The 15,278-nt window shown below is 39.8% G+C and overlaps 1 protein-coding gene across 5 annotated transcripts in view; it reads left to right on the top strand.

Annotated features, from left to right (window-relative positions):
* The first annotated feature begins 490 nt into the window (after positions 1 to 490).
* The window catches only part of LOC112907855 (PABIR family member 1-like), a 77,269-nt gene continuing 62,481 nt past the window's right edge, over positions 491 to 15,278 (top strand). For 4 of the 5 annotated variants that reach the window (XR_011998283.1, XR_011998284.1, XM_072744621.1 and 1 more), the window contains exons 1-3: positions 491 to 612; positions 845 to 1,031; positions 7,208 to 7,286. Coding sequence is in view for 3 of the 5 variants with exons in the window: in XM_072744621.1 (XP_072600722.1) it covers positions 600 to 612; positions 845 to 1,031; positions 7,208 to 7,286 (279 nt within the window). In the remaining 2 variants the exon portion in view is untranslated. The remainder of the gene's footprint in view (positions 613 to 844; positions 1,032 to 7,207; positions 7,287 to 15,278) is intronic. The other variant, XM_072744622.1, reaches the window with a different exon arrangement.

A 15,278-nucleotide genomic window follows, 5' to 3' on the forward strand; every position in this document is an offset into this window, starting at 1 on the left:
TAGCAATTGACACAAGACACTTTGGGAACAGGTGGCAGGTTTTGGGTTGGTCCCCCCCCCCCCCCCCCCCGGCATATAGCATTTTTCTCAATTACAAATGTGTCGTATTGGCTATAACAGGATGGAAAAATTCATCGTGGGAGTTAAGCTTCTTGGCCTCAGTTAGAAGGGGATAACAGGCTAATCAAAACTGAGAAAATGGGAGTATTAATTAGATATAGCGCATAAAGGACGGCACTCTCATACACCTTACTCCTCCCCACCCATTCTTTCCTAAATAACGGTGAGTGAAACCATCCCAGGGTTCACATAGGAGCAGAGGAACAACCACGGCGAATCGCCCCCGAGAAGAGACTAAGAGAGGACCTGGGTTGGGGTAAAAAAGCGACTCCTAAGACTGCGCGTGCTCCCCAGGCAAGGCTGACAAAGGGCGCCCTTATTGACTCTCATTGCTTGCGTAATAAGCATGCGTCAGCAGGCGGGACGGGGCGCAGGCGCAGAGGGGCGGCACCCGACGGATTTTCGAAGGCGACAGGTTGTAGTTTTCGTTTGGGCCGGAAAGGCTTACCTGGGCTTTCCTTTGCTGAGAGAAATAGAGAATGATTCGCGGAGGTGACTAAGATAAATTCCTCATTTTCATTATAGACTTGGAAGTGGAGGATCTTCTCAGCGTTAGGAACCTCGAGCTTGGAGGGTGGGAGGTTCGGAGTCAACCCTACCCCACTTTGTGCCCACTGGTATTAGGGATGGTAGGGCTGTCGAGGTGAGTACCTCACTCCTCTAAGAGGTTCCTCCTCTCTTCTCTTTTTCCCCTTTTCCTCTCTGCCTACATCTCCTCACCCAGTTGACTTGTCCTTATGTGAATGGGAGCCAGAAAACCTTGAGAACTTGGAATCAAAGAGTGGCTTCTTCTTCCACGTGGACATGGCACAAGAGAAAATGGAACTAGACTTGGAGCTGCTGCCAACTTCAGCCACCACAGACAACACGCTGAGAAGATCCAACAGCGCCCCTTTGATCAATGGGCTTGGGTGAGCAGGATTGAGATATTAGAGGAGGCAAGCTGGGGGTGGGTGGCAGGAGGTGGGGAAAGCTACTTCCAATAGCATTCCCATGCCTTTCTCCATCGAGGTTCTACAGGTATCTCCCTTGTTCCTGCTGTCCGGAGAGTTCACCCTCACACTTGGGGGGAGTGGGATGGGCTGGCCTGGCCGGAGGGAGAGCACACACCTACCCTGAGGTTGACACGCATGTGAACCTGGACGTCTTCTTCTGACAGTCCACCAGGACCAAAAAGCAGCAACCTATTGGTGTGGAGCACAACTTTTCTAACTTCACCCCATCTCTTACCCACTCCTTTGAAGAAACAGCATTCCCCACCCTCGCCTCCAGATCTTCTGTGATGACTGTAATTTTTTGTCATTCTCTCAGCTGCTTTGTCACCTCTGACCTTCACCTCCAGCAAATGGAAATGGTTACCAAGCGAATAAGCTCAGACCTTTTTTACACCTAGTTTTTATTTGAACAAAAAATTTAGGTACCACAAAAACTTAACCTCATAAATTTTGCATTCTCAATGGCCGATACTGCCCCCAACTTGGTTCTTGGGGGTGTGCGAAAAAATCTGGCTCCTTTTATATATAAGTCGCAACTATACATAAAAATTTTGTGAGACTTTTCAAGAGGGAGTAATTGGGGGCGGGGGGAATGTTGAAAATGGTTCCTTAGAGGGCTGATAGTGAAAAGCATAAGATTTAGAAACACTGTCCTGATTGTTAACTATTTTCTGGATGCATCCAAACGTTTGGCATGACACATGCTTATAATTTCTTTATATAGAATTTGAAAGTAAGATCTTGGATCTCATATCCCAGGGGCATATAAAGTTTTATCAGTATTGTAAAAATGTTTGGAAAATGCACTCGCTCATTGTGTTAGTAACTTTGCTCTTTCCTTTTGCTAGCATCATTCTAATCAATAGGTATAAATCACAATTGTTAGAAGTGAACACAGAGACCAGATCTACCCTCCTTATTTAACATATGAGGAAACCAAGGCCCATAAGTCTCTACAATGACATAGTAACAGAGCCAGGACTAGGAACCTGTGTCTCCTGATTCCTATGCTTAGTGATTTGTCCACTACTAATCAACTTTTAGGCTTTTTAAAAAAGTTTTGTTTATTTATTTTACAGTGAGAGAAAGTGCAAGCATGAGGGGGGGAGCAGAGGGAGAGGGAGACAGAAACTCAGGCTCGGTGCTCAGCACGGAGCCTGACACCAGCTTGATCCCACAACCCTGATATCACAACCTGAACCAAAACCAAGAGTCAGAGGCTTAACTGACTGCCCACCCAGGCACCCGTCAACTTCTAAGCTTATTAACTCTAACCAAATGCAGCTTTTTGGTCATTTGATGAAAGGAAGAATATACTGGACAAAAGGAAATGCAAACTAAGATTAAACAGAAAATACATAATTTTTAAAAAAGATTTTATTTATTCATGAGAGACACAGAGAGAGACAGAGACATAGGCAGAGGAAGAAGCAGTCACCTGAAGGGAGCCAGATCAAAACTCAATCCCAGGACCCCAGTTTTACACCATGCAGGGAGCCTGATGTGGGACTCGATCCCAGGACTCCAGGATCATGTTCCAAGCCGAAGGCATATGCTCAACCACTGAGCCACCCAGGTGTCCCAATGTAATATTTTTTTAATAGGCAGAGAAATAAAGGGGCAGCACTGTACAAGTTGGACAGAAAACAAGAATATTCTATAAATTCAGTATTGACTCTAATCCTGTTGTATGAAAACATGAATTGTGAACCTACGCTGCTAGAAGAAAACACTCAGGGCAAATATTGGTTTTATTTGAAGCCTTTATGAAGTGAAAAAAAAACACATTGCAAACAGCCCTAGAAGCAAGGAGAGTGATGGCCATTATCCCTTCATGCTTTGTTTTGTTTGGCAAAGGACTTATTTTTTTTTTATTTTTATCATATTAGAGCATAGTTACAGTGTCAAATTCTATCACTTATGCTCCTGACACATGAAGTGAAATTGGTACAGAAAGGTAAGAGGCGATTGCATATTTACTTAGTAGGAGTTACAGATAAAGAAACTGCAAGGTGGGGCAGCCCCAGTGGCGCAGAGGTTTAGCCCCACCTGCAGCCCGGGGCGTGATCCTGGGGATTCGGGATCGAGTCCCGGGTCCGGCTCCCTGCATTGAGCCCGCTTCTCCCTCTGCCTGTGTCTCTGCCTCTCTCTGTGTGTCTCTATGAATAAATAAATAAAATCTTAAAAACAAAAAGAGAGAGAGAGAGAAACTGCAAGGTGGATCAGGTCCAGGGACTCTTGTCTGTCAAAAAGAAGTAGCATCGAAGTGCTACATAATATGCCTGAGGGCAGGGAACTTGGCCAAATGATCTCCTGAGGGCAGATTTTGTGCTGTTGTGGCCAGCTTACCATGTGGTCAGGGACAGGGAAGCGAGAACAGTTTAGAGTAGAATTACACTACGCCTTAGTTGAATTCATGCTCACCTCCATTCTCCTCGGTTGCATGTGTACACTGCTCACCTCCCTCACTTTCACTTATTTGAACCCCTAAAACTCGCCCCTTGCACTGATCACTAAATAATTGTTGCACTTCTGTCAAGTAATTTTCCAGTTCTGCTTGATGCTTGTATATAAACACAACCTCTCTCGCACCCACGCTTGCAGAATTTGTTCCTTAAATATCATATTTAATACAAGTATTAATTGTTTTTAAAGGAGTTCCTGTACTGTTTTGTGTACATCTTGTATTAATAAAGATACCAATGTCAAAAGTTTTGAACCTCTTGGTTCTTTATACTCGTTAGCCCTCTGCTTAGCTGACTTCACTACTGGTGTCAATAACTTTATTTGAAGGTAGTAGTTTTTTTGTTTTTGTTTTTGTTTTTTACTTCTCTGGCCCTTATGAGAATTAGAGAGTAAGTTCTGGGATTTCTGCCAGTGCCTTCCTGCTGTAAATACTCTAGCTTGACTCTGCATTTAAACTGCTTGAAAGTCAAACTACTTGGGCTAAATCCAGCCTGCCACTTGGTTTTGTAAATAAAGTTTTATTGGAACATAGCCAGGCCCATTTGCTTACCTATTGTCCACAGCCACTTTCCCACTACAGTGACAGATTTGAGTAGTTGCCACAGAGATTAGATGTCCCACAAAGCCCAAAATATTTGCTGTCTGGCCCTTTGCAGAAGAAGTTTGCCAACCATCTGGCTTATTAATTCTTACAAACCTGGAAGGAGAACAGTGGCCATAGAGAATGATTGCTTTGGGAATATAACTGGAATAAACATATTGTAGCTTAGATTTTTCGACAGAGCTACTTATGGATCATTTAATGTGGACCATTGAACATATATCTAGTTATATTGCTTTCACTTTGTCTAAGTGGTAGCACTTAACTCAGTTGTAGATATCACCTAGGATTTTATGAATTCATGTTGAATCACTCCTACCAGTTGAAAATATATACTTCCTCATGATTCCTTTCAGTTATAGTCTTATTAAAATTGACAGACAAAAATTTAGGGGAAAATATAATTACCAGCTTTAAGAATTACTCCCCCCCCACCATACAAAAAAGTGGAAATATGCAACCCATTAGTGTCTCTCCAACATTCTTATAAGTGACTGCTAGAATATATTCCTGTTCTTAAAAAGGAAAATGACTGGAAAATGAGTAAAACTTAGACCCATACATATATATCCTCATAAAATATTGAGTTACTGCCTGTTATATATAAATGACCATGCTGCAAAGATGTGTCTTGATTCAATAAGCTTTTAATTTAGTAGGGCAAATAAATAATCAGAGGACTTAAATATATGATAGGATAAGATATATGCTTAAGGAGGGAAAGAAAGTGCTAGGGAGATTCGAAGAATGGAGTGAGAAATGAGAGCAGAGTTGGTGAGGGATAGGAAAATATTCTTAGGAGGCATATGAAATGGGTCCTGATGGATTGATAGGATGCAGACAGGAAGAGAGAAGCTGGAGAGCTGGGATAGCATTCCAAGTATATGGAACAAGCTTGGGTACAGGAAAACATAGGTGTGTTCCAGAGAGCTGGTCAACTCTGCCCGGGTCACTGGCTCCCAGATGTTCATCTGCTGACCAGTGCTGACCCTAGGTGACATTTTCACCAACCCCTGTTTTTAAAAAAAGTGCAGAGTGGGGATCCCTGGGTGGCTCAGCGGTTTAGCGCCTGCCTTTGGCCCAGGGCGCGATCCTGGAGTCCCGGGTTCGAGTCCCACGTCGGGCTCCCGGTATGGAGCCTGCTTCTCCCTCCTCCTGTGTCTCTGCCTCTCTCTCTCTCTCTCTCTCATAAATAAATAAATCTTTAAAAAAAGTGCAGAGTACTTAAATAGGTTGTGATGTAGTTGGTCAATTGTCCTTTCCTGGGCAGGGCTGTATTTTACCCTGTGATGATTATAATTTTTTAATATAGCAAAATGTCCTTTTTAAAAATTTATTTATTTGACAGAGCGAGCACAAGCAGGGGGAGCAGCAGGCAGAGGCAGAGGGAGAAGCAGGCTGCCCACTGAGCAGGGAGCCCAATGTGGGACTCGATCCCAGGACCCCAGGATCCTGACCTGAGCCAAAGGCAGATGCTTAACCAACTGAGCCACCCAGGCACACCTCCAAAATGTCCTTTTATAAATGAAATGATGGTTTTGGTAGATGGTAGGATTTTTTTAAATTTTTATTTATTTATGATAGTCACACACAGAGAGAGAGAGAGAGAGAAAGGCAGAGACACAGGCAGAGGGAGAAGCAGGCTCCATGCACCGGGAGCCCGACATGGGATTTGATCCCGGTTCTCCAGGATCGCACCCCTGGCCAAAGGCAGGCGCCAAACCGCTGCGCCACCCAGGGATCTCGATGGTAGGATTTTTTAAATGACCTTACTTGGGAAAAGAAAGATGGTGAGCAACTATATGTTTGTGCCAGGATTTTGTTGTGAAATTTTGCTAGTCCATGAAATCCAAAAACCTAGAGCTAAATGGTGGAGGGCTTTGAATGTCATAGTAAAAAGAATGTAACTGAATCCAGCTCACAATGAAGAGAGTTACTGAAAGTTGTGAGCAGGAGAGCAACCTGTTCTTCAGGAGGGCGACTTGGCAGTCTGATACGTAGACTGCCGTAGAGATAAAAGCGAAATGAAAGGACGAATTAGACTATTGCAGAGTCTGTAGGAAAGTAAAAAGGCTTTGAATTGGTTTTTGGCAAGGAGCATGAAAAGAGTAAGATGGCAGTAAGAGAGACCTAGCACCTGATTGGATATGGGGGGAGGGGAGGGAAGGAAGTTAAGGATGACTTCTTACCATCAAGGGGGAAACCTGGATGAAAGGTACATGGGGACCTTCTGTATTTTTTGCAACATCTTCTGAGTCTTAAACAGCTTCAAAATAGAAAGTTAAAATGAAAAGAAGACATCATAAGGAAAAGACTTCTTCAGGGTCCCAAGCTCATATAGGGCTGAGACACCATCAAAGCTGAGGAAGACTAGCCCCCACTTTAACAGACAACAGTTGCTTAGCTTTGGTCTGTTGTTGCCATGTGAAAATGTGGCCCAGTGTGGCCACAGCTTGCAAATTTTCAAAAGAAGCTAGAAATCTGGAATCTAGATTATTTATGTGAAACCTCTCAGTGTTTCGAGGGTGTGCAACTAACTTAAAATATTTTAATACTGAATAGGTCAAAACATATCTGTGAAAATCTCAGTTCTGTTAACCTCTGCTATTTGATTATCCCTCTTGTTCATGTGAAAACTTTATAGAGTTGAGAGGGAATTGGTACTACACATGGTAGCTTCAACCATAAACTTCAACCATAAATCAGTTACAGGTTTGCACAAAAAATGATGCATTTCCAAGGTCATGATAAATTATTCTTGGTAGCATGATTAGTGGTAAAGTGGCATACTTGAGAATTCCTTCCCTTACATGGACGTTTGTTAGGCTTAGCCAACTAAGGCTTTGTGTGCATGTATGTGTGCATGCATGTGTGTGTGCACGTGTTTTAATTTCTCCATCTACACAGCTATCTCCACAAAGAATGCATTTACATTAATGGCATTGCTGTTTAAGTAATTGAAATCTTATTTCTTTAAAAAAATTTTTTTCGTAATGGATTTCAAATGTTTTCTTTTCCTTCATAGTGATAACTCACAGGTATTCCAAGCTGACACATTAACAACTCGAAGAAATAGCACAACGTTTATGACACAACATTGTCTGGTAAGAAAATGCTTGTAGCAGCCTCACTGGCCAAGGCTTGTGCTATTGGTCTCAACTTGTGGTTCTCAAACTTGAGTATGCACCTGGAAGGCTTATTAAAACAGACTACTGATCCCCAACCCCAGAGTTTCTGATTCTGGAGATCTGGGGTAGGGCCTGAAAATTTGCCTTTCCAATAAGTTCCCAATTTGAGAAAAAGTGCTCTAAACATCACTGAAGGAAAAATAAACACATTGACTACAGTATGATTGCTTTGCTGCAGCTGCAGCAGAATTAACTTTTAAATCCCATCTGGATTTAACATTGAGATTTGTTTTTATCTATAGGGCCATCTGGCTTCCAATTTTTAAAAGAACATTCTAATTTTGAGAGAAAAATTTGCAAGCTCTCCTAAGAGTAGTTTTTAGGCTTTTACTTAGACTTTTATCTCACATTTATCTTGAATTGAAAATAAAGTTTGTTTTTCATGGTGTTATAATGTAATCTCTAAATTATAACTCTTATCTACCAATTATCCTGTAAACATAGGAAATATGCTTATAGATCAGTAAACCAAAATGAACAAATGATTCACTCTATGAATCTTTTTATTGATGTGAAATTCATATAAGACACAGTTAACTATTTTAAAGTATATGATTCAGGGGCATTTAGTGCATTTACAATGCTGTTCAACTACCACCTCTCTCTTGTTTCAAAAAGCAGACATCTTGGGGCACCTGGGTGGCTCAATCTGTTGAGCAATCATCTGACTCTTGATTTTGGCTCAGGTCACAATCTCAGAGTCATGAGATCAAGCCCCGTGTCAGCTCTGTGCTGGGCATGGAGCCTGCTTGAGATTCTCTCTCTACCTTCTCCACCCTCCCAAAAAAAAAAAGAAAGAAAGAAAGAAAGAAAGAAAGAAAGAAAGAAAGAAAGAAAGAAAAGAAAGAAAAGAAAAGAAAAAAAAAAGAAAAGAAAAGAAAAGAGAAAAGAAAAGAAAAGAAAAGAAAAAAAAGAAAAAAAAAACACATCCCTGTTTGTCTTGTTCCCTACATGGAAAGCTTTCAGATTTTCATTATTGAGTATAATATTAGCTATAGGTTTTGGTAAATGCCCTTTATCATGTTAGGGAAGTTCCTTTCTATTCCTACTTGCTGAGTATTTTTATCATGAAAGCATGTTGAATTGTTTCAAATGCTTCCTGCATTAATTGAGATGATCGTGTGTTTTTACCCCCTTTGTTCTGTTAATAAAATACATTACATTGATTTTCTCATATTGAACCACCTTCACATTCCTGGAATAAATCCCACTTGGTCCTATTGTATAATCCTTTTAATGTACTATTAGATTTGGCTTACTATTATTTTGTTGAGAACTTTTCCATCCGTATTCATAAGGGATGTTGGTCTGTAGTTTTTTTATAGTATCTTTGCTGCCTTTGATATCAGGGTAATGCTATCTCATATAGAATATATTAGGAAATGTTCCTCATCTTCTATTTTTGGAAGAGTTTGAACAGAATTGGTATTGATCCTTTAAATGTTTGGTGAAATTCACCAGTGAAACCATATCCAGTCCTAGACTTTTCTTTGTTGGGAGGATTTTGAAACAGATTCAGTCTCTATACTTGTTTACAGATCTGTTGAGATTTTCTCTTTTCTCTTGAGCTGATTAGGTAATTTGTGTGTTTTTTAGGAATTTGCCCATTTCTTCTAGATTATCCAATTTGTTGACATACAGTTGTTCATAGATTTCTCTTACATGATTTTTAGTGAAATATTATAGCTTAGAAGTCATTTTAAATTATTGCTTCCTAATCTTGAAACTGGATATTTTCTGTGGTGCCCGGGTGGCATAGTAAGTTAAGTGTCCAACTCTTGGTGTCAAATCAGGTCGTGATCTCATGGATCGTGGGATCAGGCCCTATGCTGGGCTCTGCACTCAGCACAGAGTCTGCTTGAGACTTTCCTTCCCTCTCCCTCTGCCTCTCCCCACTCCTTTCTCTAAAATAAATAAATAAATATTTTAAGAAATTATATATAAAAAAGAACCTGGATATTTTCTTCTTAGTAGAATGATATCTAGTATAAATTCCACAAATGCAATATTTTACTGGGAAAAAATTAGAATTGTTCATTAAATAAATCTTTCTTCTTCTCTTCATTCACTCATTTACTCATTCATTTAATAATATTTATTGAGCACTTGTTTGTCTATCAAAGACCTGTATACCTAGTCATTCTTTTTTTCTACTCACCTAAGTCAACAAATATTTTTAAGAACCTCCTATGTATTAAGTTCTGATCTAGTTGCCAGAGATATTTAACCTAGTAGGAGGGCTGAAGTAGGAATGACCTCCCTTAGTTGAGATCTTACTGATTTGTAGGAGTTAGCTAGCTTGGGATATGGATCATAGGGACAGGAAGTATTCCAGATTAAAAAAATGTCATGTGAAGGCCTGGAAACTAAAAGGAGTATAGTGTGTCAAGAATAGAGTGTATAGAGAATTTAAAACAAGTGCATTCTGGCCAGGGTGGGAGTAAAGATGAAGTGATAAGGGCGCCTGGGTGGCTCAGTGGGATGGGTGTCTGCCTTCAGCTCAGGTCATGATCACTGGGTCCTGGGATCGAGCCCCACGTTGGGCTCCCTGCTCATTGGGGTGTCTGCTTCTCCCTCTCCCTCTGCCCCTGCTTGTGCTTGCTGCTCTCTCTTGTGCACTCTCTCTCTCTCTCTCATAAATAAATAAAATATTTTTTAAAAATAAAAATTTAAAAATGGTGAAGTGATAAGAGTTGGGATTGGAGATGTGGAGTAGTGTAAGATCTGTGGAAGTAGGGCCTTCCAAGTCATGCTAAAGATTTTTCACTTTTTTTAAAAAAAAGATTTTTCACTTTGTCCTCCTAAGGCCAGTGTGAAGCCATTGAAGAATTCTAAGTCTGTGATTGACATGACTAGATTCACATCTTTGAGAGATGGCTGCAGAGTGGTAAGTAGATTAGGAGTAGGCAAAGATGTGGGATAATTGCATAGGAGACAAGTACAGTGACCCTGGCTACTGTGATGGCTGTGGCTGTGAAGAAGAGTGGAAGATTCATGAGGTATTTGAAAGGTAGAATCAGTTGCTGATAGATTTGATGGAGGGCAGGTGATGGTGGTGGCAAAGAGGACTACTAGGCCTCTGGCTTGGGCAACTAATGGGTCCAGTGGGGCCACAGAAGAGGGGAAACTTTGGCAAAAACGTGGATAAAGAAGGGAAAACAAGTTTAGTGTTGGACATGTTCAGTTTGAAGTTCTCTGAGATCTCTAAACAGAAATGTTAGTTGTACTAGTTTGAAGCTCAGGATAGAGATCTGGGCTAGAGACACACATTTAGGCATTATCAATAGATCCTTATTTAGAGCTATGGGAATGAATAATATGATGTATGGAGAGAATATAAAAGGAGAAAAGAGGCTCTAGGAAACAGCTTTATTTTTTTAAAGATTTTAATTATTTATTTGACAGAGAGAGAGAGAGAGAGAGAGAGAATGACCTCATGAGCAGGGGGAGTGGCTGGCAAAGGGAGAGGGAGAAGCTGACTCCCCACAGAGTAGGAAGCCCTGTATGGGTCTTGATCCCTGGACCCCAGGATCATGCATGACCTGAGCCAAAGACAGCCACTTAACTGACTGCCACTTAGAAGCCCATAGGAAACAGCTTTAAAAGATCACCAGTAGTACCTTGAAAAAACAAGGAAAAGTATTAAGTCATACGCTATCTAGTGGTCAAACATGATAAAAACTGAAGGTGTCCTTTGAGTTACTAAAATGGAAATTATTCATGAATTTCTTATATTTGCAAGCAAGTTCCATGGAGAGAGGGGTGGGGTGAGATGAAGCCAGATTGGATTGGGTTGAAGAATGAATGCCTGAGAAGTGAGGACCTACAAGTGGCATCATACAGATTTAGCCTGCACATTACCCATTCTATGCCTTAGTTTCCTCCTCTGCAAAATGGGAATGTGACAGTATCTGCCTCATAGGTTTGTTGAAGTGAGTACATTAATCAGTGTAAAATATCTCAAAAAAAACTGGAAGAAAAAAAACTTAGAGCACATCGCACAGCAATGTGAATATACATGACACCGCCGAACTGGTACATTTAAACATGGTTAACATGGTAAATTTTATGTTATGTGTATTTTACCACAGTTTAAAGAAAGAAAAATGTGGGGCACGGGGTAGCTCAGACAGTTAAGTATCTGCCTTCAGCTCAGGTCATGATCCCAGGGTTCTGGAATCGAACCCTGCTTGGGGCTCCCTGGTCAGCTGGGAGCCTGCTTTTCCCTCTCCATCTTCCCCTCCCCGCTGCTTATTCTCTCTCTCTCTCAAATAAATAAAATCTTTTAAGAAATAAAGGAAAACTGCCTATAGCATATAAAAAGTTATCACTCAGCACAGCACTGACACATACTAAGTGCTTAATAAGTATTAGATGTTTTAATAGTAATAGTACATATAGAGAGCAAACATGTACCTGGCAATTTTTAAAATGCATAATCTTCCTTAGGCATTCTAGGCTCTTAATTTGCATAAGGTTCAATGTAATATAATGCATGTTTAAAACAACCATTTTAAAGAATAGTCATGTTTGGCATAACTGACATCATTCACACTTATTTGTTGATGGGAGTTTCAAGACTTACTGGTTTGGCTTGCTGTAACAGCATAATGTATTTATTTTGCTCAAAGTATCACTTCACTATTTTAAGACCTATGTATATTGATACTTGCTTTCAGTATAAATAGGCTGAATTGTCTAGGAGAATGATGTGATAATTAGGATGTTTCCGCAGACGTAACAAAATCCTGGTATATCACATTACAAAATAGAAAATATCATTCTTAAGACACCTGGGTGGCTCAGTGGTTGAGCCTTTGGCTCGGGGCGTGATCCCAGAGTCCCGGGTTCTAGTCCCACATTGGGCTCCCTGCATGGGGCCTGCTTCTCTGTCTGTCTGTGTCTCTGCCTCTCTATCTGTGTCTCTCATGAATAAATAAAATCTTTTTAAAAAAGAAATATCATTCCTGAAAAAATACATATATTGTTGAGTGATAACATGAATCCTAGGTGTAAGGGTCCTATCTCATACTAGACTGTCCTTAAAATTGGTACTGTAAGAACCTAGAGTAGCCAAATTCATAGAGACAGAAACTGGAATGGTGGTTGCTGGGGTCTGGGGATGGTGGTGGAATGAGAGGGGGTTTAATGGGTATAGAGTTTTGGTTTTGCAAGATGAAAAGAGTTGTGGAGATTGGTTGCACAACAATATGAATATAGTTAACACCACAGAACTGTACACTTAAAATGGTTAAGTTGGAAAATTCTACGTGTATCTTATCTCAATTAAGAATTTTCAAAATCAGGACTGCTTTTCATATATTTCAATGTAGGTAAAAGGGTTTTAGAAAAAATTGCAGTGGTAGAGTGCATTGAAGAACCATGGATGCAATTTAACATGCAGATAAAAATGTACATTTCCAACCCTTGTAAAAATCTGTTCTCTCACAATTTAATTAAGCTCCAATATTTTCCTCTGTACTCTCAGAAAATCACTCCACCCCACTTCTGATGAGCAGAAACTCAAGGCCCTCCTCTGATGTAGGCACAATGCTTTCCCCCCATCTTATCACTTCGGTGTATATCCAAAGAACTCTAGGGTTGGTGTACCTGTTCCCCTCTCTTCCACGAGGAATTCTCTTCCTGGCACCTCTGTTGAATTGGATGTGGCCACATTTCTTCTGTCTCCACTCCCTCCTACTCCAAGAAAAGCAGGAGAAGTGTTTCGTCTTCTTGTCAGAAATGTTTGTGCTCTTCTTGAACAATTTTTCCCTTTTAATTTTATGGCTACTGATATTTATCTGATTAGGTTTAGCTTTTCATGTGGCAGCTACAAACTAAATTTAATTTACAGCCCACCCAGTAGTGAGTGCATAATACATTCCTGGCCCTGCTTTATGCTCTGTCTTGCTAGCCTACATTTAATTCATGTTCAGGATCAGTCATTGCAGGAACTAGGCAGAGGCATTGATAAACATAGCATACAGCTCTTGTTCAGGATTTTCTAAGTGCTTTATCTCTAGTGACTACAGAAGCAATGGGTTAAAAATAGCAAACGTAGTAAAGTTAAAATTCTTTCCAAAGAATTTAATGTCTTTACAATATCAGTTTTCTGTGGTTTCTCTTTTAAATGGAACTGAGCTTGATCTTTCCTATCTTAATTCCTTCCTTGCAGTTAATGCTTGGGAATTGCTTCGCCCACCATACTGCCCAACACCTTCTACTCCTCCCCACCCCCATGACCTTGTTCCTTGGTCCTGGCACTCTTGCTTCTTTCTAAGGACTCCCTTCCTCCACCTCCCACCTCCAGAGTGTGAAAGAAAGGCACAATGAGAAATTTACACAAAAGTCACCCAGTGAAGTTTATTGACATATCAGAAATGCTTTGTTTCTATTTTAATACTTTGTTTCATGTAGAAAAATTATCTTAGGTAATTCCCTTGCAAACACCACCTATAATACTTAACCTATGGGAGATTCTCTTCCAGAAGCCTTCTTTTCTCCAATTAGTTTTTCAAATCATTCCTAAAAAATGCCAGGTCCAATATTTAATCCATATATTGTGGCTTATGATTTTTTACCTCAAGGTCAAATCTTACCTTCCCCAGATGTTTCACACTACATTCCTGCTGATCTCATCAGTTTTAGTCAGGCAGTCTTCTCAGGATTTCCTAGATAAAGTTTTCCAATAGGAAATTCTAAGCCTTTACCTGAAACTAACCAGTTCCTTCCCATTCCTTAGATATCAATTAAAAATAATCTCTTCCAGGAAGTCTTTCATAGTTAGTTTAGGACATTTTGCCACACCATGCAATTCTCTTCTTTTTGTTTTTTATAACATGTCATCATAATACAGCTAAAGTACCATAATTTCTTTGTTGAGCATATGTACATATTTGAGTTCAGGTTAGCATGTCTTTCCAATTAGAGTATTTCACATTTTATACTGTGAACTTTCTTGGCATTCGAGAGATAACAATACACGCATCACTAGTATGAATTAAATGTATTAAAATTCTGTTTGTTCAAAGATGAATGTGTGTGTATACATATTTGATGGATCTTTTTAAGGGAAAACCTTTATTTTTCAGATTTGGTGCATATCACTGTATATCAACTTCTCAGTGATCGATGCTAATAAAGAGAAGCTTGGGGAGAATATCCAAAACTGTGGATAAATCACAATATTTTCTACTTGCTTTGGACTTTATAATATGCTTTAAGAATGGGCATACAATTTTTTAAATTAGTCATAATATCTAATGTTGGAGAGAGAAGGAAATTGATATTCTCATACACTGCTAGAAAGTAAATTTGTATAAGTTTTCTGGAGGGCAATTTGGCAATGTGTTTTAATAGCATTGTGACCAAGAAATTCCATCTCTATGAATTTCTCCTAAAGAATTCATTAAGGATATGTGCAAAGAAGAGCTTAAATGTTGTTGTCACAGCATTATTTATGAGTGAGCAAAAAAAAAATGTGGCAACAATATAATGGTTAGGGAATAGGTTAAATGAACGAGTCTTCATTATCTGTGTTTGAATCCTGGTTCTAGCAATTACTAGCTGTATGAACTTGAACAACTTGCCTAATTTCTCTGACCCTCAGTTTTCTGATCTTTAATATGGGGACAATAATAATGTTTACAGCATGGGGTTGTTGTGAGAATTGAGTCAGATAAAACATGCCTGGCACATAATGAGAGCTTCTTATTATGGTACATTCATATAATAGAATATTCAGCCTTTAAAAATGGTGTTGCAGGTGGGATGCATGGCTGGGTTAGTCTGTAGAGCATGTGGCTCTTGATCTCAGGGTTATGAGTTCAAGCCTCACATTGGGCATAGAGCCCACTTAAAATAAAAATTAAAAAATAAATAAAAATGGTGTTGCAGGTAAATTTTAAC

This window comes from Vulpes vulpes, chromosome X (genome assembly GCF_048418805.1).
Source record: "Vulpes vulpes isolate BD-2025 chromosome X, VulVul3, whole genome shotgun sequence".
NCBI lineage: Eukaryota > Metazoa > Chordata > Mammalia > Carnivora > Canidae > Vulpes > Vulpes vulpes.